Consider the following 26,092-nt stretch of genomic DNA (forward strand, 5'->3'; position numbering starts at 1 on the left):
TTATAATTTATCAACATACAGACAAGGTGTCGCGCACACCCAACAAAGCGAGGAGAGCCGCGTCTGGCACAAGAGGGACAACAAGTGGCAGAACGTGCACTTCCACCGAAGCGCCGTCACAGGGCCTTCTCCGTTCACCTTCAACCACAAATAAAGCAGCCACATCAGTTCCGCGTTGCACCACGTGAATGTATCTAGTACTAAGCGCGGTACCAAGTAACCATTTAGCGGTACTTCGCCCAGTACCTGCTCAGCGTACGTACCTACTCTGTGTAAAAAAAAAAGCAAAAAAGAAAGAAAGAAAAAGGGTATGCGTAAAACAAGAGAGAAACAGAAAAAGAAAATTAAGACACAAGAAGGCAAGCAAGCAAAGGCTAAGCAAAGATAAGGTCAGAGGAAGGAAAGAAAAGATCATCCGACCCGTAATGCGCGACTGAGCCGGAAATCGCCGGGCCCTGGAATCTCTCGCTGTGACAGACGGTCCTTACGAGAGTCTCCTTACGAGACTTGGCTTAAGCCGTTAGTTAGAGTAACAAATTCTCGTAGAAATCGACAAGCGTCGACCTCGACTTCGTCGATGACGAATTTCTTTCTCATCTTTCGTTCCGGAGCGTTTTTTAAGGCACGTGTGATAAGAGGTCCTGGGGAGGAGTATTATTAAACGAGACGAATTGAAATAATGAAGTATAATGAAGCTTATGAATTATATAAGAATAATAATAATAATAATCTCATACCAGGGACTTAAGAACGGAATGGATACGATAATTCGAGTGGAGTCTCTTCTTGCTCCGATCAAAGACGTACAATCGACCGATGTGCCATCTAGTTAAGGGATACTTCGCAGGGGTCTCAAAGACTTCCTGTTAAGACTGCGATCGCAATTAATTTGTGGAAAGGTTACGGGAGGTCATGGGGATGAGATACGACACGTTGACGAAAGCGCGAAGAGAGGAAGACACCGGGAGAAAGTGAAAAGGAAAAAGATAAGTGAGAGCAAGTGGAGGATACTCTAACGGCGCTTTTCAATAGGTCGGCCATTTTGTATGTAAATGGGAACGTAACCTCTACTTCCGGTACCTTATACTTCTGATGGGAATTAAGGAAACGGAATTGACGTTTAGGGGGTTGTAGATTTTGAAAGAAAAAAAAAAAAACAGGATCCTATTGGTTATCGCGTGAGAACGACTCGTGGCGGTTTTTTTAAAAAGCAGAATCGGTTCTGACGCTAATACGGATTTAGGAAGATTGACGGTGAAGATAATGATGATAATGATGAACAAGTATGTGAATGAAGTCTGACTTAGGATGTGGACGCCGACGAAAGTGACGGCTTTAGGAAGTGTCGCTAATTTAAAAAATAAATAAATAAGAAGGGCCCGGCGTTAGCCACGAACTAATTCCTTGCATCACATAGGAGGCTTGTCGAATCTACGATTAGAGAGGATGTAAGCGATGAACAGTATAAATCGTTTCTATCGGTACACTATATAGATATATTCAGCTGTACACATAGTAGCATACACAAGTATATATCTATATATCGTTTATATACATATATGCATGTGTAACAAAAAAAAAAAAGGTTTGAGAAATGACAAAAGGTACCAAGGAAAGAAAAGAAAAGTAAGCGCCGGTATCCCTAACAGTTAAAATATTGTTTCAATTTTTCGAATTTTCAGTGCAAGCTTGTAATTGCGTACAGTCAGTGACGAGAATCTTGTCTTGATGACGTCATTGCATACTATGATCATTGTACAGAAAACATTCTTCCATGTCATTCTTATATTTGTTATCTCGCTGCCGGCGACTGTCGGGACTCCGGTTAAAGATTTGCGGGACCGTGCTAATCGCTTTACATAATTAATCGTTAATCCTCATAATTGTTAATTACTCGCGAATATATCTATGTATTCGTAAGTGACGGTCGCCAAACCAGTTTCTCGATACTGGCTCGCGCATTACGTACACGCGCCTGTACGATTTAACAGCGTCACTCGCTATTTATTTATAACTATCTTTTATATATACAAAACTTTTTATTATTATTATACACACAAAATCGTAGCTCCTATTCGCACCTTTCTCATATAGTCGCTTTTAGCTAACATCGATTATCAACGTTCAATACTTTACATACGATTGCTTTGAATTTAGCAAAGGTTAAGATTTTCATGACGTTAGCTTAAAGTGGCTTTATGTGCCTAGTACGAATACTGTCCTTTATGTATATATATATATATATAGATATCTATATGTAATATAAATATCTATTATATGCAATATAAATATATACAAGTACCATGCCTGTTTGATAAGGATGGTACGGGGATGATGTACTCGTGGACGACGTGAATATCGAAATTGAAAAAAAAAAAACAATTAAAATAGACTACGTTCACTGTCGTGTCTCTCTTTGCATAATTAATCTTATGTATATTATTATGTATACGATGCATACATATGATATACATACGTGAGTGAGGATACTGGATTGCTGATAGATATAATTATTGAAAGCTTAATGAAAGGAGGAGAAAGAGGGGATACTGGAATATGAAGAGAAAGCGAAGCTATGATGAATGGGAGTTGGACGAGAGGGAGGTTGGTAAAATAGGGGAAAGTGGACGGCAGATTACATGAATTTATTGATAACAATAGGCGATTATTATTAAAATTGAATTTTTATCGAATTTACTTAATTACAATGAACCTTTCTACACGTTCGTACATCCTCTTATAACGATATCGGGTATAAAGGGAGGAGGGAGTCTCCATCTATGAGAAATTCAAAGAAACACTTTTGCCATCGTATTATATATATAAATATATAAATATATTAACGATAAATAAATGAAAGGAGAAAGACGATGAAGAAGATATGATTTAATATATTACAGGATACTATATATATATATATACATATACATATATATATATATATATATATATAAATGATAAATTAAAGAATAGTTATTTCTACTACTCTAATTCGTCGCTTCTACGTGTGATTGTTGTATAAAATACTTAATTAATGATTTCATATTATTATCGTCATCATTATTATTGTTATTGTCATTAACATTATAACTATTAACTATTTACTATTTACTGTTGCTACTTTTGCCACCACCAATCACCCGATCATTAATACTACTACTACTATTACTACTACTACTTGTTACCGATAAACTATTGTCATTATTATGATTATCACAAGTGTCCATAATGCGGATGATGATGATAGAAATAATTGATTGTATGATTTTCATTTTACTACGATCAATAATCTTCTATTGCCCTGTCGATTTCAATCCCAGCGGTTCTTTATTATATAAAATTATAAATACAATTTTAACATGAAGTCGAGGATTATCGAAGTAAGCCGGTTACGTTTTAGGTGATAACGCCGATTTACTTAAATATACATATTGTAGTTGTTTCTCATTATAGAACTTTTAACGGTGGTGTCTTGCTCGCCCGAATCGGGTCTCGTTGAATCTTCCCCTTCTCAAATTCTATTGCCGGTTACATTCTTGACTCGCCAATATCTTATTATCTATTGTAATCACCTGTTTCGCGTTATTGCACCAGACGAATATTTCGAATTAATACATTTAATTAAACGTCCTGTCAGATCCTCCAGGCAGTTCCATCCTGAATCACGTAGTCTCTCCTTATTCACTGTGTTTGACAATTTCCATGGCTCTCGTGTCCTCCGTTGCGCGCTTAACTGCGCATACGTCGTTGCGTCGTTACGTCATCGTCATCCTACGTGCGAAACTCAACGAGATCCGTTCTCGGTCCCAATAAGACATCCTGCGCGTAATTATCGCAACTTTGAAGGGAAAATGCAAAAAAAAAATAGAAAAATCAATTCATCGATCGTCAAACAACGGACTGTGTTTCTATGGATAAGATTAGATGTGTTCGATGTGTCATGGCGGCGAAAGCGCGGGAAATACTGAAGATTCAAATGAGCTTCTGGTTCTTTCCACGTTTTTCGTCAAGCTCGAAATACGGAAATTGCCATGACGCGGGAGATTTGAAAAATGCGAAAATGGGAGAGACAAAGAATTAACAGATTAAAGAATCAATGGTGGTGGATCGTTAAATGGATCGTCGGTACATTGTATGTCGCGTAGTGAAAGAGTGAGAGAGAGAGAGAGAGAGAGAGAGAGAGAGAGAGAGAGAGAGTGTTTGTAAAAAAGAGCGAGAGAGTGAGACAGAGAAAGAAAAAAATAAGAATTGTCAAAATCACGTATACAACTATCACGGCTTTTACGAATGAAGCGTAACAATAGAGTCGCGACATCTTTCATCCATCATCCATTGTTTGGCCTAACTACTATTCACGTTTGTCTATTTAATATAATATACGAATACTATATATATTATAAATATTACGATATATCTGCACTGTCCACACATTACGCGAGAGTCACGCGAAGGTAAAATGGACGGTTGAGCGTGGAGGGTACAGGAAAAAAAGTTGAAATTGGCAATAGTGATCGTTTCTGTATCACGTCGAAGGAATAATGAAAAAAAAATGGAATCTAAAGAATTCTCTTATCGCAATATAGTATTTACGTATAGTTCGACAGGGCACGATTAAAAATATAAATAAATTGTATCGTTGAAAGGTATCGGGTGCTTCTCAAAATTTTTATCAGTCAGAGGAAAAAAAAATTATCGATTAAGCAGCCCTCGTTGTATAGTATTTATATACAGATACGGTTGGTTAAAATTCAACGTGCCGTAATTTCCTTGTATTTAACTCCATCGCGCATTCCACTTGAATCGACATGCCGTAGGACTTCTACATTCTAAGGGATGACGTATACAACCCTTGTAGTGACTCTCGTTATCGCGATTAGAAAACCAAGGGACCGAGAACGTGGCCAAAGTGGCGGGCCTTTTGCGTTTCCTTGGATAGATGAGCGAGTAACGCTAATTGTTAAATACTTTATTTTGTTTTTACACGTCTCTCTCTTTATATATATATATATATAAATAATATATATATATCTAGATCAACTTTTTTATTGTACATTTTTTCGTACTGTTTTGTTGTTGTGTTGTATACATGAGTACATATTGTGCGTGCTCAAGATGGCGCGTACAGCAGGCACGTTTGTTGGGGGACAGTTCGGCGGGAAGACATTGATGTATTAAATGGCGTACCTGGCAGGGTGCTCTCAAACTCGTAGAAACTACAATTTATATATTCTATGTGCTACACGAGAATACATTTGACAACACCGACTGTGCGAAACGTTTACGAGCAATTTTGTTTTGCGTGGGGTTTAAAAAAGTCGGTAAAGGAGATCGTACTTTGTCGCCATCTAGCGGCGAGCTGTGACACTTCCTTATGCAACGTAATGTGTATATGACATGAAAATTGGATCCGACTGTACCTCAAAAAGCTGATGCGAAATCTACCCCGTAATGTAATAGGCTAGAAATTATATTGTGTGCAAGTAATGAGGCAATGATATGTGGCGGCAACGTTAAGCCATTCTCAAGAGAGGTTATGATAATGCAGGTCCGATCTGTCACTTTGAGAGACGACTACGTGGCTCAGGATGATGGAATAAGCGGATTGAGGATGCGAACGGAGCCTCGTGAGATTTAGATCTCGCAATTACATTGTTTGTACTATTGAATTCTTTGTCTTTAATATTTTTCAAGCTATATTGTCTAGTGATATTTGTTCTTTGTCTAATAACTGTATTGAGCTCCTGTACACTTCTTCGATAGCAAGATCAATTATATATGAGATCATACTCGATTCTTGGAGACGTCCGGGAATAGCCAGGATGTCGTCTCTTATTGTGGACTTTTGGCTTAGTACGTAAATTTTTTGTAATTAATCGCCGAGGCATAGGTACGAGAGGGTGAAAGAAAAGGAAGGAGAAGAATTGAGAATAGCTGTGTTCACGTTGCGAAAACGATATTGCCAACTAAATTATGTAAACTCTTATCGGTATTTAATATAACAATTATTATTACAATTATTATAAATTTACGATAACAATAACAATTGATTACAATTTTGTCCTAATGTTCAGAAAATAAAAAATAAATCTCTGTAAGGTAGATGAGTGTCAATGGGAGCTGGAGCATCCAAGAGAAACTAAGAGAAAGGGTACGTTAATACTTTGTTGGGTCTCTTCGATTTTTCGCCTGCGGAAGCCCGATTTGAATGTCTACGTAAATCGCGGAAATCGTGACCGTACCAGGTGGAGGATCGGGGAAGCCCATATTTAAAAACTATCGTGCGAATTCTTATTTTTAATTAAGATTTTATATTTTGTACACTTTATGTTTATTTGGTGCTATTATAACGCCATCGTTATTATTATCAATGCCATCACAGACATCATTATCGCTATAAGTTTACATTGTGTTATTAAATTAGACATTATTGTTGAATCTTCGTTTTTCGTTACATGATTATTTATCGTCCTTTAATTATATTATCCTGAATTAATTAAGTTTTTTTATTCAAGGAAAATGTATCGCCGACGTGAAGTTGTACTTTACGCCCATAGTACGAAAATAACTATTGTGAGAAATAAGACTTTTGGGGCTAACTTCACACTCCAAATTTCATTTTCCATTTTCTACAAAAATGGACAACCAAATTTTTTAATTGTTCCAACGAAAAACCAACAATTTTTTAGCAAAAGAGAAAGTTCAAAAAGTAAATGTTACAGTGCTAACTTCACGTAGGTGCCCATCGAGCAAGCTCAGTAGGTTCAGCGTAAGTAACTACATCCGCCGCCGACGGCGAACCCGTCAACCATTGTTCCATGCAAAATGTCTCCGACAGAGGGTAACTTTAGACTAGAAGGTGCTTAATAGCAACCGCACTACCCCGCAAGACCTAACCACAACTCGCAGAGTCTTGCGCGTTCACAAATTTGGTTAACTTCCAGTACTTGTAAATATTTTTGGTCAGGATTTCTGATTTTTAAGGGTTAACTTTATTGATTCAATGAATTATTTTAATATTCCAAACACTTAATTTATTAATATTTCAATAGAGCGTAATTTAATTTCGACATTTTACAAATTCAATTCAATTTTCATCTACTCCGTATATTTTGTGAGATTATGATTCAGCCTCAATTTTACATTTCGAATAAGTTTCGAATGTAAGTCAAGTTCCAATGATATAAAGTAACATTTGGCCAAAGAAATAGCAACACGTAAGTTACGTTCTTTGAAGCATTTTATTATAAACAAAATTTCTACAATATAATACTATTCTGTAAACATATTCAGTATTAAATATACAATCGAAAAGCGTCACGGCACAAAGGATCGCTGGTATAGGTTCATCCAGGACACCTAGAATTGCTCTATTATATGTATAATGGCTTAAATTCTAGTGATATTTTGTATTATCAGTGAACCCTCCAGAGGAGCGGTACATCCCTTCTCCCTTAGTTTTATTGAAAAATAAGGAGGAACAGAGAGCGCGAGATGTTTTACTCTCTTGCTTCCAGTTCTCTAGGCAACTTTTGCATTACGTCACTCGACACAGAACCATCAGGAATATTATTGCGTTAAGGCACACGGCTCATGTTTATCTTATTTTTTTTGTATGTCCTTCCTCACTTTCCCTCGTTTATTCATTTTCCTTAACGTTTTGATATTGACTTTTCTCCCCTTAAAAAAAAAAAAAAATACCACGGCCACCTCTGGAGGATACGCAACGCGTCACTCACAACCGTAACGTCATCACTCGCTTTACTTCACTCGAATAAAAGGGACAATTTAGTGATATAAAAAGAACCAAAAAAAAACATTAGTCGAAATTGAAGACGTCGAAATTCATCAAACAGTCCGAGATATGCTTAGGAACGACCGTGAAATGCAAGAAAAAGTTTATAATTGCGCAAAGTACTAGTCTTTGTTCTTATCGCTAAAGAAGAAAAAAAAAACGAGAAAAAAAACAAATACAAATACTTGCAACAGTGCAAAATTCTCATAGCGGTTTCGGAAGCGCAGACCCATTATGGTCTCCCTTATTATCTTATTAATGCATTATACTTGCACTCATTGACTAACTGAGACGCCCTAAACTCAGCCATGGCTTCGTATCAAATAATATCTACATAGTTTATTCCTTCGCCGTTCTAGTAACTATTACTCCAAAAACCTATCTCCTGTCGGTATTACAGTTTGATCAGAATTTGCAAAAAAACAAAAAGAGAGACTACCAACGAGATTCTTAATAAGAATCGATCATACCCAAAGCAACCGTTGTGAACAAAGGTTTATAAGTTTTCATAATTTCGTTTATCAAGTCCCGAAAAATTGATAGTACGGAAACGAGTAAAACAAACCCCAGAAAAAAAGGTCAATGAGAATTTAACGTTCATTGATTCACACCGGTGGACGTACGTTAAATCACGACTACAAGAAAATCCAAATGTATCTGACACGTCCTCGTTTCCTTTTTAAATATTTCATTAACAATTGGCCTAATCTGATCTACGTAATTTTTATCTAACGCATTCGATATCTATATCTAAACTTTGGTCGAGTCTCAAGAAAAACGATTTTTTCATCCAATACGCAACATAACCTTTACTATGAAATCCATTAGGATAACTTGAGTGACTTCCAGTTCGAATAGAAAATATGAAAATTAAATTATTCACGCCAATCATAATCGAGCATGATGAAGCTTCGATCGAAGTTACTTCATTTTTTTCAGTATCTATCTGTCATTGGTACAGATACTCTACCTAGTCGACCATACTTTAATATTCCTTCATCTCGATAGATTATCCTTTCAATATTTCACAAGCTAATCTTCTTCTAATCTTGCTTCCTTCGTGGAACAGCCGTCAGGATGATTATCTAATTGTAAGCTATATCTTGCGGCACGGATGTCAATAGCAATTTAACCTCCTCGCAAATCGTCAGTCTCATCGCCGCTTCTTCTCCTGTTACGTCCGCGTCCTACGAACAACGAAAATTCAATTGTTAATATAAAAAAAATTCAAAGGTCCTTCCTTATTATTTAATTATTTGAAAGAAAAAAGAAAAGAAAGACAAAACACTTTTTCGGGCTCCAACGTTGGTCTAAGGCCAAGCGGAAGCCACTATGGGATTTCAGACACATGGGAATCATTCGATCTCTCGATTCGCATGACCTCTTGATTTTCATGAAAGTCCACTTTGTATTACGTAAGAGAAAGACATAATTTCAATTTGAGAAATTTTCACGTATATCTTTCTTATTGTTAATCACAATAAGGACATCCACATGCAAAAGTTTGTGAAAACATCGATCGATCAATTAGTTAGTGGCTTCGTTTATACTTCCTGACACATCGTTTCCAGCACAGTCAAAATTTCGTGGTCGATTTGCGCCGGAACTAAGCTGAAAAATGTACTATTAGGTTTCCTTCTCGAAATTCAAATATCGAATTGGTGCCGGGTAATGTGATTTAAAAAAAAAAAACGTACACAGAACACATGGGACGTACGTTACACTTACTTTAACTAGGATGTTTTTGTTTTCATCCCTTAGGTACAGTATATGCTTTTTCATATTTAGACAATGACTTTTGAACAACATGCACACGAGAAGTATTGCACGATCCGATGACTGGATGACAGGATAGAAGGTTGCTTACTGAATAAAATATATTTCATTGAATATATTATCAATGTACATTATATCACAAGCGGCCATCTCGGTGATGAAACTTTATTTAGATTCTGATTACTTTATATCGGTACACGTTACGTCAATTTTCGTTCCATGTGTAATTTGGAAGAATATGGATCTCGTGATTCTCATTTAATACTTGGCAGTGCTTCGAATTAAGGTCCCTCGTTAATCGCGCGATTATAATACCGTTAGGAATTTATAAATCATTATGAAAACGTGATTTTAGAATCCTTACTCGACTTTTTTTTTTCGACGGGATACAAAAGTTTCTCGAGGTTCTGTTTCTCTGTCGATAGATGTACCTTTTAATTTTGTTTAATATATATATAAAAACGAAATTCTTAGAATATATATCCATGCGTGTCCTCTATGGTTATACTGTAGATATTAGTATGTTTAGTACAAATTTCAATGAGGGTGTACATTGCCATACCGAGAAACACTAAGAGAACTGAAAATGCTGCGAGTAAAGATTTTCAAAAGAAGGATCAGCTTTAATTGATTCAATTGATATATGAATTTTTCAATAATTCTATATACACGATAAATCTAGAGATAATTTTGAAAGAGAAAAACCGAATGAAAAAAAAAAGAATATATAATCGCTGCCGTAACTATAATAACAAACTTCGTCTGAGCTTATAAAACCAACAATTGATTGACGTCGTCCACGTTAATTGTCTTGATAATAGTATCGCGACTCGATGCTCAAGGCCATCGCGCTTTTAGTAGGCATCCAAATAAAAATCTCAGCCTGTAACTCGCACGGTTGATCTAAGTGAGGTAGTATGTTATTCTAAAAAGAGTACTGGGAGTTATTCTACAAAAGTACTAGAGCTATTTGAGCCAGTTTTAAAGATTACAAAGTGTCGCTACCTCTGCGTATCTGATTGAGACAAGCCAGCATCCTGATCATAAAGACGGCAGGTACAGTGATGGTGTCTTTGGTCTCTTCCAGCATGACGGCATTCCTCTTCTGGAGCTGTCATGAAAAAAAAAAAAAAAAAAAAAAGATCAAGATCCTAGCCAATAATAAGCGCACGATAATAAAATCCTATACGCGAGGGACTTACATCTTCAGCGAATTTGTCATCGAAACTTGATTCCTCGTTGATGGGCGCCCATAGTTTAACGTCATAATCAATTCCGGAAGTTGCTAGCATCGGCAGGAAGGGATGTGGCTGGAGACAATTGACAACGTGCTGATCAGCTTCGAGAAGCATACAGAGCCTGGCGGTCTCGCGCTCCCAGAAAAAAACGTGTCCGCAGTCGCTGCCGGACATGACGTAATCGTTGCCCCAGAAGTTGGCCTCTTTGATCATTGTCCTAAAGAAACTAGAGTCAAACGAGGGAAGAGGCCGGCGATGAGAAATTTTGGAACGGGCTGATACTATACGGCCCAGTCCGCTCGGAGGCTTTTTTGGGACTCAGTCGCTCTCTTGTTCTTTGTTCATTTGACAATATTTGCTTTTGCTCATTTTGCACTCTTTCTTTGTACTTCGATCTTGTTCCGTTTGTTTCGCTCTTTTCGCGCCTGTTGCTCGTCGAGAATGACAGAGAGAAAGAGGGAGAGCGAAAGAAAGAGAATAACGAACTTAGAAATACCCTTATGTTATCGTATACTGATAAAAGAAAAAAAGCCGAACTCGCCCCCAGTGCATCCGGTAAATATTAGGATGCTAATTATTTCCTTGGTACTTAGTTAATTCTAATCACACGCTGGCAAGTAGTACAAAGCTGCGTCCCAAGTAACTCCACTAATCTAATGTCTAAACTCGTTAAAGATGTTATTGATGTGTTCATTGAGAAAAAGTAATTCTTATCTAGTTTATTTTCAGCCAAACCTGGCATTACGATGTCCCATGTATTTCTGCTTGACGCGTAATTCGGTTAAGTAAGTCTCGTCGAACGTCTCATGGCCTTGAGATGCGCGCGCATTGGCTATGGCCTCGTCCATTTCCGTTTCAATAGGATTTACCAGTCTGTGAAAGAGAGAAGAGATACACAAAAAGAGAAATTAAATTGTATTACAAAGACTTATTGTAAATGATGATATTATTAAATGATTACCTTCTATCTGACTCCATATCTTCGTCATCGCTATCATTATACGTGTCATCATCTGATTCTGTAAATAAAATAAATGACCTTGTACTTATTCCGTACACAATGTCATACCGATAAATTTACGCCTGCTAATAAAATCAGTACTTAGATGCGCAGATTCTTCATGACGACTGCTGTTATTACTTGGACCTGCATCGGACATCCCAGCACTTTGATGACTTTGACTACCGGACGGACCTAACGAAATTAATAATAATGTTACAAGGATTCAGTGCCAGCAGTATGATTTATAATATTTCTGTTACTTAAAATACCTGGGTGATAGCTATCACGTGTGAATTCATCAGCAACGCCTAAGGAGATTGTAGCGCCAGTTGAACTTTTATCCGAATACGTTAAGCTAACGGCAGGCTCACTGCCATGTCTCTCAAGAAAACCATCCCTCATGGTTGTGAGTCTATTGTGTAGATTCTCCATCATATTTCCATCTCGATTTCGCTCTAGATTTGAACTCGAGGGCTCACCCTCACTGCGACTAACTCGTTCACCTTCGCTGTCAGAACGAGATATACTCAGAGATCTAAGAGATTGAATAGAACTTTTGGGTACTTCCGGATGACTAGATTGGGTATCCATAGGAACTTCCGGCTCGGTTCTAAGCCTATCCGAGGATCTATTATCACTAGTTGTAGAACCGGAAGAAGATGGTTCTTCAAGTAGTTCAGGATGTTCACGACTGGCATCTAGTAAATTCTCAAAGGCTGCTTCCACCACGTCATTTAAATCATCTGTACTTGGATTTACTACGCTAGGTGCATCATTAGGCGCCGCATTCTCAGTAGATTCTCTCTCTTCGGATTCTCTCTCAGCATTCTCCTGCTCGTTGCTTCTTTCTTCGACCGGTTCTGCATTGTTCTCGTTAGCACTCTGATCAGCGTCTTCTTGCTGATCGCCCACTCCTTCCAGACTGTCTTCGCCGCCTCCTGAGAGCGCCGCACGTGTTGCTGGGTCGTTCAGCATTCTGCTCAATACGTCTGTCATCCGCTGCATCAGAGATGTGTGGAGGACCGGACGTGCCTGTGCTATTTCTACAAAAAGTGTGAAAATGTGAAAAAAAAACCGTAACGTATATAAATACAACTTTTAAGATATTCAGGATTTGTACCTGTCCCGCCTCGACGACCACCCTCGCGCTCCGGACGAGCATCAGGACCCGTGTCAGACCAGTCACCTCTCAATCTCAAACGACGAACAGGCTGCGGTGATCTCAAAGGATGCTTCTTACCTTTACCTTTACCCGCCACGGAATCCTTTCTAAGATGTACGCTACCTTGATCCTAAGAATAACATTAGAAGAGCTTGTAATTGTATTAAAAAGTAAATCACGTTATTTCACGTAATACCTTGACACTGAATAAGTACAGATGATCGCTACTGTAACTGACAAGAACATCCTGGCCATCCGGGCTATAGCTAAGTGAAGTAATTCTGTAAAAATTTCCCTCGAATTCCGGTACCGTGAAACTGCAAAGTGGTTTCACCGCTCCTCCGTTATCGATCCAGCCTGAAATCCATGGCCTGACATAAATATAAATCTGCCCTGAGTTATCTTAATAAACAATTATATTCTCCAGGAGGTATACTTACCCGTAGCTGGTGTCCCAAGCATCCGCCTGTCAAATGTTCTTACTGTGCTATCCGAACATCCAATTGCTACTTGATGAGGCATTATAGGGTTAACGGAGAGGGCGGTCACGGCTCTTTGGCATGAGATCAATACATCCTGATGAAATCAGAATTCGTGCCTTGTACGCGTGAATATCTTAAGCTGACGAATATTCACGGAAACGGTACCTCTCTGCATCTCGTAGCGCTGCACTTGTCCTTTACTCTAAGGTCGAACCATCGCACAGTACCATCCTCGCCACAGCTTAAGAAACTATGAGGCTCGCCAGGTATAGTAGCTATTTCGTAAGTGGTTCCGCTGTGACATGTAAATTGATTGTGGAAGGTCTCGGCCCTTCTCATTAGATCTAAAAATAATATATAATCATGTTAAGGTTCTTCTCTGACGGCTTATTAAAATTCATAAGAGCAAAGCGACATTTATCATACTTATCTGCATCAACTCTTACCAGTGTAAAGAATGATACCGTCTCCGCTACATGATACGATACGATGATCTCCACTGTTGGGTAAAAATTTGGCACTGAATATGTTTGCTCTATGGCTAGTCTTGTAGTCCGTTAACACCTGCAATGAAAGATGCATGTGCTGCGAAGCCTTAATTAAGTATAGTTTGAGATTCTTTTTTTTTTAATTCTAGATTAATTCTTGTGGAAGCTTCACTCTCCGTGTTAAGTAATTACAAATGTAAACACGTAATTTCGTTGATAGGCTGTGATATCAAAGCCCAAAAATAGCTGAAAGAATATTGTTATCTTTCTTCCATCTCATAATCTTATTCATAATCTTATTTAATCTACTTTGCTGTATTACATTATGGAATAATATAATTTTATACTACCAGAGGTCAAATGTCACGACTATGCTTCCCATGTATGTTACATTTTCTGCTCCTAATTGATTTTTAGTTTAAGTGGACGTATTGCACAATGCATGTAATACGCCGAGACCCTTGATTAGTATGCTGGTTCAAGATTCAATGATAAAATTAGCACCGCGTGGAAACACAGGTCAAGGTTTTTTATTCCATTTGGCATAGCCCACTGATTTCTATGTGTGTCAATGTTAATGCATCTAATTAGAATTATTTGGGTATTACTGTTATTCTAGTTTACAACATTGTCAATCATCTCTACAATTAATATAATGAATATATATATAATTTATTGGTGTCAGTATGAACTGATGAGGTGACTCAACGGTCAAGGTATAGGATAACATTTACTTCACTCTCTATATCTTCTTTTAGTGATGATTACTGCAAAACAAAAGTTCCTATGCCACAGATTTAATTGGAAAGTAAAGAACAACGATTTGCTTAGTGATTTGCTGTTTCATATAATAAAAATTTGGAAATACCAGGTGGTAAAGCAATAGAATTGTTTTCGCAACTAAATCTCTTAGCATATCTATATTTCAAGGATAGATTCAAAAATAGCCTTGGCACAAGATTTTACTCAACTATAAATAAATTGGAAATTAAGAGAGATAGACAGGGTTCCTCACACATATGGAAGACAGGTTTCTGATTATTAAAGATAATTTGGCATGGCCTGACTTCGTGTGAGAATTCAATATATTCAATGAATAGGAGTATGCATCTCCTCTTTTTAAATAAAAACATGGTTAAAAGCAATAAATTGTATTGCTAAATATTTTCTTTATAGTATTTAGGCAATGATTTATCTTCAGCATATACAGCAATGTACAATAAAAGTTAAAAAAAGTTGTGGGATTATCAATGTTCTAGATGTATTCAGTATCCAGAATATAATATCAAGCACTGTGAATTAAATCCATATTATCATACCAATACCACATGATAAATATAAGAGATCCAACTATACACTGCCATTTAATAAGCAGTAATCAATATTTCTCAGGCTCGTTATATTGATTTTACTCTATTGGAAAACCAAGGACTACACAGTTTGTATTTGTCCTCAATATTTACTCTAGACAATATGAAAAAGTTTATCATACAAGTTTGTGTCAAAATTTAAGGATTACCTGATAGTTGTAAGCATTGGTCAGTACGAGATGTTGATCATCACTACCAGACAAGATTAAATCCCCACTATTATTCCAGCAAATAGAGTTCACACAGCCATTGTGAACTTTTAATCTTTTCAGTAATGCCATTCTCTGCATGAGCTGCAGACTTGCTGAAACAAACAAGAACATTCTAGACGTAGATTAAGTTGTTCAAAAGGAATTTAAAAAGCGTAATAAATGATATGAAAAACATTTATTTATATCTACAATCAGTTTTCTTGTCAGCATCATTGCATGGATCATGTAGATACAGTTTGATTTCATTGACCGTTGAGGTCTCAAAATAGAAATTTTGAAAGAACATTGTACGGACAACAGAACGAAGTATAAGAAGAAGTAAAAAAAGTGTATTTAAATAGAAAATTAAAGATATTGAGATTGATTACCTTTTGTGCTGGAATAGAGCTTAACTCTGGTGTAATCATCATAGGGCTGATTGTAAATGTCGCGAAAAACACTTGATCTGTCGCTCCTCATTATTGACAATGTGAAGTCTTGTAAAATATCAGGAATCAAAACACAAAAGGCATAAAAGCCAGATACAAGAGGTGTCGAATATTTTCGAACACCAAGAGTTGAGAAAAACTGAGAGCAAGGATAAGTGACTGCTACCCAAGAGCAGCGTGACCGACGAATATTATGCCGAATCAGAGGACGCACGACATTTTGCTGTGTTGCGAAAATTCATGGAGATCACACGCACCATCGCAATGTACTAAAAATAAACGGGAAAACTACGAAAAATCTCGGCGGATCTGCGAGTCACGATAGGAGCTGCCTGAGAACAGCTGAGCGAATGTACACAATGGAATCCCACGAGCACTAGAGAATCCAATGATTCAGGAGCGTGATTTGTAGGAGAAAAGCCCTGCGCTACCGTAAGACAAATACAGAAATAGATAACGCCCATTGAAAGTAGACACCAAAAAAGGAAATTACGTTACAATTTATAGAAATTATTGAACAGATATAGAATTTTTTACATTTCTTATTTCAAAAAAAGTCAATGAAATATAAGTCGTGCAATTTTACTTTAGTTACTCTTTTTTGCAGGATTTTCTTTGATTGCCCTTAATATAAAACATAATTTGGTTTTATACAACTCCAGAAATGATACTTCGATTTGTTAAATTTAAAAGTAGCATGACTTTTAAAATATACAAAATCATGGTTGGAGTATTTTTGGTGTGAAGTGTGGTTGGTAAAGCCGCATGGCTTGCGGTACGTTACGGTACATTCATATTCTTGACTTTACTTCGTTTGAATGCTAATGTAAAATCAATTACATCTCTTGAAAAAATAGAGTGACAAGTATCTTTAAATACGGTAAAATGCTGAGCCTTCGAATTCTATCCAGGTACTATGATTCATGGAGTTCTAATGCCATATGAATTTGTTAAACTACTGTACTGTGAATCTTAACCTTTCTACATCAATAATTGAATTTTTTTATAGTATTTTGTGGGTATATTTATATTGCAAATGATTCAAATAATTGTGTCGTTTATTAAAAATTTCAATATAACTTCATTTTCTTTTAAGGAACATCGTTGCCTATTCTGCGGTCTCTTCGCAAAGATTGCACACCTCTGTTAAACTTTTGGAGTCTTCAGGTTCATCCTCTTCTTCATCATCTGATTCTGATTCAGACAATGAACAACCTAAAACTAAAACTGCACCTGTTGAAACAGCAAAGAAAACTATAGAAGAAAGTCAACAAGATACTACTGATATGTTGAACAATTTATTGTTGTCAATGACACAGGTAAATCTTATTATTAACCAGTGTCAATAAAACTAAACAAATATGGTATATAAAAGGAATGTTGTACTGTTTAGAAACCAAAAATATCAAAGACTATAGATGTTTCACCAAAGATTAAAAAGCCTAAAGCTGTAAAAGATGTAGCACCCAGACAAACTAAAACGGATGACTATGGTTTGTATAATAAACATAAAATAAATTATAAAGTTTAAAATTTTTATAATAAATATTTTCTTAAAGAGGGTGAATTAATCGGAGCTGCAAAAAAGGTAGCAGAATCGCTTCAGGGTGATAGAGAAAAGACCGAAGCAGAATTATTAGGTAAACTCCTGCAGTCAACTTCTACCGATGAAAGTTCAGAGGGAAAGTCAGAAAAAATTGATGAGTCCATCAGCCTCAAGTAATTATTTGATACTATTCCATCTTAAAATAATCGCAGTCACATTATTAATTTGTTAATTTTCAGTGATTTAATAGCAAGAATGAAAGTAGATCGAACCCCAAGGAAAATGCCCCAAATGTTCAGTAGAGATGTATCTCGATCTACTAGTTATACAAATAAGATGCAGTCTGTAAGCAGTGAACTTAGAAATCTTCACAAAAAAAGAGAACCTTTTCGTTTCAGGTAAATTTAAATTTTACATTCCTTAATTTATCAATTTCAAACAAATTTTAATCATTCCTTCTTTACAGTCGCAAGATGCAACCAGAAGGAGGTAATCTAAGAGCTGGCGAACCAATGAATATATTCATTAACGCTGCATCATCTTTAGCCCCTGAAGTTCCTCAATTGTCTACGTGGGAAATATTAGCAGAAGAAGATAAAAAGCTATCTATTACTCATCCTCCGGAAAACATTTTCCAGGAACTCATCCTCTGGACGGAACAAAGAAAATTATGGAAATTCCCCATTGATAATGAACAAGGACTGGAAGAAGAACAGAACGTCCACTTCAGTGAGCACGTGTTTACACAACGTCATCTAGAGGGTTGGTGTCCAAAAAAAGGGCCCATTCGTCATTTCATGGAATTAGTATGCGTGGGTCTATCAAAGAATCCTTACTTGACAGCCGAGGAAAAGAAAAATCATGTTTTGTGGTACAAGGACTATTTTGCTAGTAAGCAGGAATTGCTTCTGGAGCTTAATGCCATCCAAGGCCCCATTCCAACTTCTAGCTCAGAAGAAAATCAGATAGAATCACAATAGAATGTACATAAAGTATAGAATAAATATTTAAATAAGATAATTGATGTATTAAATACTTTTTCGAGGAATCCAATCCCAAAGGTAATGAAATAAGATTCAGTTACATTCCGAACAGCATACGCGTGTAATGTGATTTCCACAGTGTAGTCATTTAAACGTATAAAAATTAGTTTTTATAATTATAACTATTTATAATATGTATAACTCATAGTTGACGTTATCTGACTCATAGATATTCATAATTATACACAGAAGGTGCAGGAGACCATAGTATTTAATCCCAATACTTTATTTTTCCATCCCAGCCAGCAGTGGCTAGACGTGACGGTTCATGAGGATGCCAAAGTGTAGCAATGCATACACCATCATGAGCTTTCCATTTTTTATACAGCTTAGTTGTTTTCCAATCCCACACATAACATTTGCCATCAGCATCACCGGATACAAGGTAGCTATCACATAAAAAATAAGGATAAAATGTGATTCAGATCGTTGTTTATTATAATATTTGACGTGTTCCGAAGGAACTACTTAGCTTATTTTTATAATAGAATGCTACTACGATACCTCATATCTGGAGAGAAGTCAAGACCACAAGCGTACCCAGCTACCATGTGTCCTGTGAAAGTCTTCTTGCGATTCATTTTAAATCGGTTTAACGCTGAGAATATGACAATCTTATTATCCATGCTTTGACATGCAAGCCATTTTTGATTTGGAGATGGTGTCACTGCAGGCATCGAATGCATTGTAGGATCAGCAATGTATTTCATATCAACTGGAATGTCCCTGGAAATAAAAGGTATTGAATTTTATACATTTAAATAATTAATTGGGTTTAAAGTGATTTATATACGCACCACTCCCATACTCGAAGACTTTTGTCATCTGAGGTAGTAACAAATCTGCGATTTTCATCAACGAATGTGATTGTATTCACAGCACCCAAGTGCCGATCATATTCTTGTGTTATTTCGCCAGATCTGATATCCCACTAAGATAAGAATAAAAAATATTAATGTTTCTTCAAATATCTTACGTGCATTAATACTTACGCAAATGATTTTCTTGTCACTAGTTCCTGCTACAAATAGATGCTGCTTGTCTGGGTCAGGATTGAATTTAGCACAATATGGAATCTTTCTGCTTGTAAAACGACTTATACATGCTCCAGTTTCAGTATCCCATAATTTGACATAACGATCATAACCAGCAGATAAGAACCTTTTGCCGTCATTGTCAAAACTTATATCGCGAACAGCTTGACGATGACCATAGTAAGTACGAACACACCTTCTATCTTTATAAACTTCCCATAACTGTTTGGAGTAAGATAAATGGTTATTACGATAATGGTTTCTAATGATATATAATTATTGCAGTAAATAATGAAACTCGCCTTTACTCTGCAATCCATACTGCATGACAGTAACAAATGAGCAGTTTTTGGAAACCATCGAATTTGTGATATTCCTTTCGTATGGCCTTCCCAAGTATGTATTTGTGCCTTCGGCAAGAAACAACGTTCAGGTGGTGACTCTGACCTGAGATTAACACCCACATCCTGAGGTGCATGTAAGAACGACCGTCCTTGATAGTCAACACTGTCCTTGACTGTTGAAGAATAATTAAATCAATGTTATTGCTTAATCTTTTTGTTATATGATGTCTAATTGTATATTTAGAGATCCTACTATGCAAAACAGTTTTTTCTTCAAGAGGTTTCTCTTCTGTCTGTTTGCCTCTCTTGTTTCTTTTAGCTAAAATCTCCTCAAGTTCTGCAGCTTCTTCATCAGATGGTTTCACTACTCTCCTTTCATCCACATATCCACCCCATGGACCTAAAAATCCCTCTATATCTGCCGGATCATCATTTCTATTCCTTTTTCTTTTATCAGCAGGTCTTAATGTAGTACTTTCAAATACAGTCTTTGCACCAGATTCCTCGGCCACTTCTTTAGCACCAATTAAAGTTTTACCCTCTTCAGCACTACCGTCCACAGTAGGATCCAATGCATAGCCTACGGTCAAAAACAAAATATGAAGACTTGTAACACCTTATGTCAGTCATACATACCATAACTTTGAAATGTTCTTCTTTGATTTTCAAATTGAAATTCACTAATATGAGCCTGTTCTACATAACCAGAGAGCATATTTTTGGCAGCTCTTTGCTGCTGTGTCTTAAAGGGATTTTCTGGCCCGACATCAGGTGCAAAAAGCTCTTCAAATTTTGGATTGTGCAGTAGTTCCTTCGAAGTGGAGTCTATATGTTGAACACATAATTCTTTTCCCTATACACATTAGATAAGTTTGTAATAAATAATACTTTGTTGTTGTACTTCATAAGCTCCAAATGTATTTGTGTATTAACCCGTAACTACACAGGTCCAACTCTAGGAACTACTTTACAAGAAGGTAAGATCTGTCAGACCTCAATCTACAGAGCTCGATTATAGAGCTACTAAAACGAATAGAATAGTTCAAAAAGTAGTTTTAAATCGCTCGTCTCCTAATTTAAAGAAATTTAATGACCAAGTATCAAGTAATAATTATATAGTCGGTTTTTTTTAAATCATTGAAAATTTACGTTGACGAATTGGGCAGGAGGGTTAAACATAAAATTGGGGAGGTCTTTGAGATCACACATGTGTAGTTAAGGATTAAATATGTATTGCTTACTTACTGTAGGGATAACTTCAGGAGCAGAACATATTTTCAGAGATAAAGAAGTGATGGGCTTAGAAGTAAAAGTAGGAGTTTCACTTGATGAAATAGTTGTGTCCATGGTCTCATATATGCGTCTCCGCACTCAGCGAAAATGGACGTAATGTTTAGGATTCTGGATTTTACTTCGGAATATGAGGCGCTGGTATCGGAGGAGCCTGTTGTACGCATGCGCAATCATCCGGTTTTTCATCACTTTCGCATTGGTATGTTTTTACGTGCTCCGAAGCATTATAGGTGTGCTCGAAAATGTGCCAAGAGCGTTAAGAGCATATTGTGTCTCGAATAAGTGCATGCAATAAATAAAGAAGCAACGCTGCACTCTCTGATATCGACTTATTTTTGAACACCCTTACATTGCTCCGGAGCACGTATAAACCCATGCACCAGCTTGCACCGATGGTTGTAAGAACGGACGTAAAGCTGCGTCCACTTCAACAAGTAGATATATGACAGCCGCTCATATGTGAACAGTTGTATGAATAGCAAACGCTTACCTGGCATGTAAACGGGCTTAAGATATTCGTTATTCGAGGTTTGACGTTTAACGTTCTTAGGTTAGATTCGTAGAAACAGAGAAATGACAGACAAACAAGATTCCAACGATGAAATTCAGTCGATATCTCTGAAATTTCAGTCATTCAGTACGGCAGATCCTAACCTAAATCCTCAAGAACAATCGAAAATAACTCAACCAGTGCCCAAAATGAATATCAGTACATCCACACATAGTTTGCAAGACGGAAAGAAGTCCTCAGTAAGCGATGATAATTTGCCTGTGAGAAATTTGCCAGAGCTCAATCTACCAGAGAAAATCATCTTCGTCATCGACACAGTCAAGGAACATGATTGTACATCATTTAAGTTGGGTACTGGTGCCAAGTATACACCACTGTTTATGATCAAGAGAGTTGTTGAGATATTCGTCAGTGCAAAATCTATGCTTCAACGAAGACACGAATTCGCTTTGATGACATTAGATTCACAGGCAGCTCATTGGGTTTGTGATTTTACCAGTAACGTCAAGAGTATACTCAACTATTTGGATACTATTACAGAGGATACACTTGAAGAGGAACAGAAAACTTACGACCTAGGCCAAGCCTTCGAGAAGATACGTACACATGCTCATCTACCAGCTACTGGTGACAGTTTTGTCCCTCCAACATTTGTCACTCGTGTGATTTTAATTTATTCTCGGTCCCATTGTGTTCCAAAATTTCAAACCAGTGATAAAGACTTTGAACAATTAACGGAGAATCCTTATTTCTTCTTGGACTCTCTGTTTGTTCACGAGCCGCCAAGCTCAGAGAATAAGTGTGATGAAGCATACGCAGAACTAACAGCATTGGACACAAAAAATTTCTCCTATATTTTAGAAGTAGGAAGAAATGCTACAAAGTTACATGACAACATGGCTAAGTTAATGGCTCATCCTCTACAACGGCCAGTCCAGAAAGACACTTGTTATACTATTCACACATCAACAACTTCACAAGAAGTACATACAAACGTCTGATATGATTGATATTTCTATATTGTAAACCCATTTTACATTTCACAAAATGTATAATAACTTGTATAAAGTGTATGCATGCATACAAACCAGGAATCTCTCTAATGAAAACAGATTCTTGGCAACAATATTAACTTTCTTTTATAAAAACGAGAAAAGGTCCCGCTCACAGGCATTCTGAATAACTACAGAATCATAGGACTTGTGTACAACTAAATAACATATGTAACCAAAGACAACAAAAAAAAAGTTAAAATTATATTTGCTATCCTGTTCACAAATAGTTGCATCACGTTTATTCTATTTTCCCATACAGCTCACAAAGTCGTTGTGATCTCGAACATTTTTGAACATTTTGTGCTACATGGGTCAATAATATTGGATAGCCCTGAAAAAAGCCTCTATTATAAAATAGTTGTAACAGTATTATGTATACCCCTGTAAGTTCAAGAATACTTACCCCTGTAAGTTCTGTTATGCATTTAAAGCATATAGAATGTGCTCCACCTTACAGTTAGAATATTCACACTTGTAGTAACTTGACCAAAAAAAAAAACCTGTAAAGAAGCAAAGTCTCCTACAGTGCATTGTCAGTTACAATCGAATTGTGTGCACTACAACTGTTTCTATCAATGGCACAAGTCGGCCATGACATCCAGCCTATAATGTTATCGCAATAGTTGGAAATAAACTTTTATCTACATATCCGCTAAAATTCTTAAAACCTCGAAAAACACGTTCTCTCAAAAAACATCTATTAATCGATAAAATTCTGTGTCATCTTTACTTATAATTTCAGTACATATCACAATAGTAAAGTAACATTGATCTTTAAAAAAATATACATTAGTATACACAATTTGGTATATTCTCATATATATAACGAGGTATAAGTTGTGTTTAAGATACATATTGTTTTGGATTCGACTTCTCACATGTTCATTGCCACCTTTTCTTTCTTTCTGTTTTTTCATTGTCCCATCGGCGAATCTACAAAATTTGTTGTTCTATTTCTACATCGTTTGGCAGCAACATGATTAGTAAGCTTATCTCTTCTGGTAAAACGTTTTTCGCAATGAGTACAGGAAAAGGGTCGTTCTCCAGAATGGACTCGTTGATGCCTTGCAAGATTCGACGCATGCGCAAACTTCTTTTGGCACTCCGCACATTCATAGGGTCGTTCGCCAGTATGTCTTCTTCGATGCTTATTAAGATCTCCAGCATGGGTAAATTTTTTTTTGCAAAAATCACAGAATAAATCTCGCTGACTCTTCTTTCCGGTTTGCGAGCTTGTGTACGCTGCACAATCCACAGAAGTGTTATCCGCCGACGATGATGCACTGTGAAGTAACAATGATAACGAAAATTATAAATTTAGGGAAAAATAAATAAAATAGCTGTCTTTGTAGTTTATATCAATATAATCTTAAGAAATCCCCCTTACGTAGTTATCACGCGTTTGATTCGCCGAATCTGTCTTATGACTCATTGCATTGCGTATATGTGTATGCCAATATGATGCTCATATCCTAGTAATCGATTTATTGGGTTTATTTAGTCACTATAATATATCCATTTATAACTGGACACAATGGCGGTAAAAAATTTGATTCTACGTATAAACCTTTCTTTATTTGCAATGTTATGTACTTACTAATTACTGTTGCTTGGTTGATTATACTGGAGGTTGACTCGTGGAATGTCTGTACATTGTAATACACTACTTTGCTCAGTGGTTCCTGGGCTATTTCTCATTTCAGGTACTTGTGAGTGATGAGACATTGCCTCGGATTTGTGTTGTGAGAGGTTATGTTGACACGAGCCTTGTTTTTTTGAAGGTTCCAAGGTGGTAAATGTTTTTTCTTGCCTCGAAGACGGCGAGATACTTCTAGATTGGTCGTGAACCACATTAACCAGAAGCGGTAATCCACTATTACAGAAGTAGCACATACCACAATTACACTGCTCATTTTGTTCCCCGACACTTTCTCCAAATCTTTGTGATTTTGAATCATGTACATTTATCCTTGTCGATTGTTGATTATCCGTTGTCGTAATTAGCTCGTTACTCTGTCCCGATTGTTGTCCATGAGGAGATGAAGAAAAATTAAATTTAAATTCATCATCCGTTATAACATTTCCAAACGAATGACTTGGGTCCATCTTCTTCACGAGACATTCGATTTTTCCAATGCAGAAGATACATACGGTATTTAGAATCTATAAAAATATCCAAGGAAATCAAATAAATACATAAGAAATATTTAACGTGAAAAGCCTATTCCGTGGCGGCAGTTATCAAGCGTTCAAAAATTCCCGCCTTTTGACCGTTAGAACAATCTTCCCGCGCAGTGAAGATACATACAAAAATTCGAACAAAAATTCCTTAACAAGGATGTTACATCATAGCTTACAAAGGATAATAAAATGATAAATTATAGGTTCTCAGGAGCGAAGTTCATTAATTCCTGATCTACTCACAATCAATTTCAAGTTGGATTTCTGGATAAAAACGTGCTGAGTCGCTTCGGCTCCGAAGACGGGTATCTTGTGTTTCCGAGAGCAGATGCGACACCGTCCAAGAGCGTGACAAGCCATTCTGTTATAATATAGCACCACTCTCGTCTCCCAATTTACCAACGTGATTGCTCTGGACCACTGAAACTCGTGTTCGTGCTCGCCCGAGCAAGCAAGCGAAATCGCGAACCCCGTCTCTTCTGCGAACCAAACAAGCCACAGATATTACGGCGGAACAGGTGGTTGACGTAGTGGGGTTCACGGGGAATACCCGAGCGGAGTTCCCGTGCGAGTGAGACACTGATAAGAGAAGAAGAGATAGAGAAAGACTGAACTCCACTGTCTGGAAATTCCCGATTATTGCTTCTGTATCTACGTATACACAATGCTTCAGTTGGGGATACGTATTTGTGATTAGACAGAATGACGATTGTGTGACGGAGAACGTAGATTTCTCTTATTGGTTTGCCTTTTATATTTAGAAATAATGCCTAGTACATAAGAATTCTTTAATTTGATATAAATTTAAATTAGAGTTTCTCAAGACTTTTATATAATTTGCATCCCTCTTTCAAGGAAGGAATGTATTTACTGTGAATAAATTCCTTGAAATTCATTATAATAGAATAGTTGCCAAAAAAGACATGGAGCATTATTAAATTTTATCCAATAAGAAACAATGTCTCCCGCAATGGATCGTTACACTTTCAATGGACTTTTAGATTTAATTAAACGCTTGGCATACTACGTTGTCAACGGTACTAGCTAAAATTTTTTTTTGTATCGTTACAAAAAAGTACAGTGCCATTGACAATATACAAAGTAGCACGTGCGCTTACTACCACGTGCGTGTAT

General features: G+C 36.8%; 6 protein-coding genes across 49 annotated transcripts in view; 3 read left to right on the forward strand and 3 right to left on the reverse strand.

Annotated features, from left to right (window-relative positions):
* Positions 1–6,439, forward strand: part of LOC107265085 (calcium/calmodulin-dependent protein kinase type II alpha chain) — a 90,885-nt gene extending 84,446 nt beyond the window's left edge. For all 33 annotated transcript variants that reach the window (XM_025082438.1, XM_025082437.1, XM_025082439.1 and 30 more), the window contains one exon: positions 22–6,439. In XM_025082438.1, the coding sequence (XP_024938206.1) occupies positions 22–154 (133 nt within the window). In that variant the 3' untranslated portion in view covers positions 155–6,439. The remainder of the gene's footprint in view (positions 1–21) is intronic.
* Positions 6,440–7,219: 780 nt separating this feature from the next.
* On the reverse strand, positions 7,220–16,314 carry LOC107265081 (DDB1- and CUL4-associated factor 6). Of its 9 annotated transcripts, none has more exons than XR_003059001.1 (16): positions 15,892–16,314; positions 15,461–15,615; positions 13,900–14,017; positions 13,619–13,797; positions 13,412–13,547; positions 13,168–13,328; positions 12,930–13,101; positions 12,079–12,852; positions 11,909–12,001; positions 11,768–11,825; positions 11,542–11,679; positions 10,771–11,023; positions 10,574–10,679; positions 9,521–9,658; positions 9,081–9,403; positions 7,220–8,979 (listed from the first exon to the last, which is right to left on the reverse strand). XR_003059001.1 is itself a non-coding variant. In XM_015734086.1 (14 exons), exons 1-14 carry the CDS (start codon positions 15,980–15,982, stop codon positions 8,921–8,923), a joined length of 2,502 nt encoding a protein of 833 aa, XP_015589572.1. In that variant the 5' UTR covers positions 15,983–16,314; the 3' UTR covers positions 7,220–8,920. The 9 variants fall into 9 exon arrangements, 3 of the variants coding, with proteins under 3 accessions (XP_015589572.1, XP_024938201.1, XP_024938202.1); XR_003058999.1 differs by having other exon boundaries at positions 10,771–11,032; XR_003058998.1 differs by having other exon boundaries at positions 13,900–14,038.
* LOC107265088 (28S ribosomal protein S31, mitochondrial) lies at positions 16,243–18,517 on the forward strand. Of its 4 annotated transcripts, none has more exons than XM_025082466.1 (7): positions 16,243–16,383; positions 16,559–16,862; positions 17,048–17,270; positions 17,345–17,444; positions 17,511–17,670; positions 17,737–17,895; positions 17,964–18,517. In XM_025082466.1, exons 2-7 carry the CDS (start codon positions 16,837–16,839, stop codon positions 18,475–18,477), a joined length of 1,182 nt encoding a protein of 393 aa, XP_024938234.1. In that variant the 5' UTR covers positions 16,243–16,383; positions 16,559–16,836; the 3' UTR covers positions 18,478–18,517. The 4 variants fall into 4 exon arrangements, with proteins under 4 accessions (XP_024938234.1, XP_024938235.1, XP_015589616.1 ...); XM_025082467.1 differs by having other exon boundaries at positions 16,559–16,736; XM_015734130.2 differs by lacking the exon at positions 16,559–16,862 and having other exon boundaries at positions 16,246–16,383.
* Positions 18,518–18,577: 60 nt separating this feature from the next.
* On the reverse strand, positions 18,578–21,410 carry LOC107265087 (pre-mRNA-processing factor 17). The gene is made up of 8 exons (XM_015734128.2): positions 21,164–21,410; positions 20,555–20,771; positions 20,172–20,498; positions 19,877–20,091; positions 19,533–19,796; positions 19,338–19,471; positions 19,045–19,266; positions 18,578–18,929 (listed from the first exon to the last, which is right to left on the reverse strand). Exons 1-8 carry the CDS (start codon positions 21,263–21,265, stop codon positions 18,752–18,754), a joined length of 1,659 nt encoding a protein of 552 aa, XP_015589614.1. The 5' UTR covers positions 21,266–21,410; the 3' UTR covers positions 18,578–18,751.
* Positions 21,411–21,448: 38 nt separating this feature from the next.
* On the forward strand, positions 21,449–23,001 carry LOC107265092 (BRISC and BRCA1-A complex member 1). The gene has a single exon (XM_015734139.2). It carries the CDS (start codon positions 21,785–21,787, stop codon positions 22,721–22,723), a length of 939 nt encoding a protein of 312 aa, XP_015589625.1. The 5' UTR covers positions 21,449–21,784; the 3' UTR covers positions 22,724–23,001.
* On the reverse strand, positions 22,977–25,455 carry LOC107265091 (zinc finger protein 271). The gene is made up of 4 exons (XM_015734138.2): positions 25,202–25,455; positions 24,375–24,940; positions 23,181–24,060; positions 22,977–23,108 (listed from the first exon to the last, which is right to left on the reverse strand). Exons 1-3 carry the CDS (start codon positions 25,316–25,318, stop codon positions 23,691–23,693), a joined length of 1,053 nt encoding a protein of 350 aa, XP_015589624.1. The 5' UTR covers positions 25,319–25,455; the 3' UTR covers positions 22,977–23,108; positions 23,181–23,690.
* Between the last annotated feature and the right edge of the window lie 637 nt (positions 25,456–26,092).

This window comes from Cephus cinctus, unplaced genomic scaffold, assembly GCF_000341935.2.
Source record: "Cephus cinctus unplaced genomic scaffold, Ccin1 Ccin1_scaffold0215, whole genome shotgun sequence".
NCBI classification, from domain to species: Eukaryota; Metazoa; Arthropoda; class Insecta; order Hymenoptera; family Cephidae; genus Cephus; species Cephus cinctus.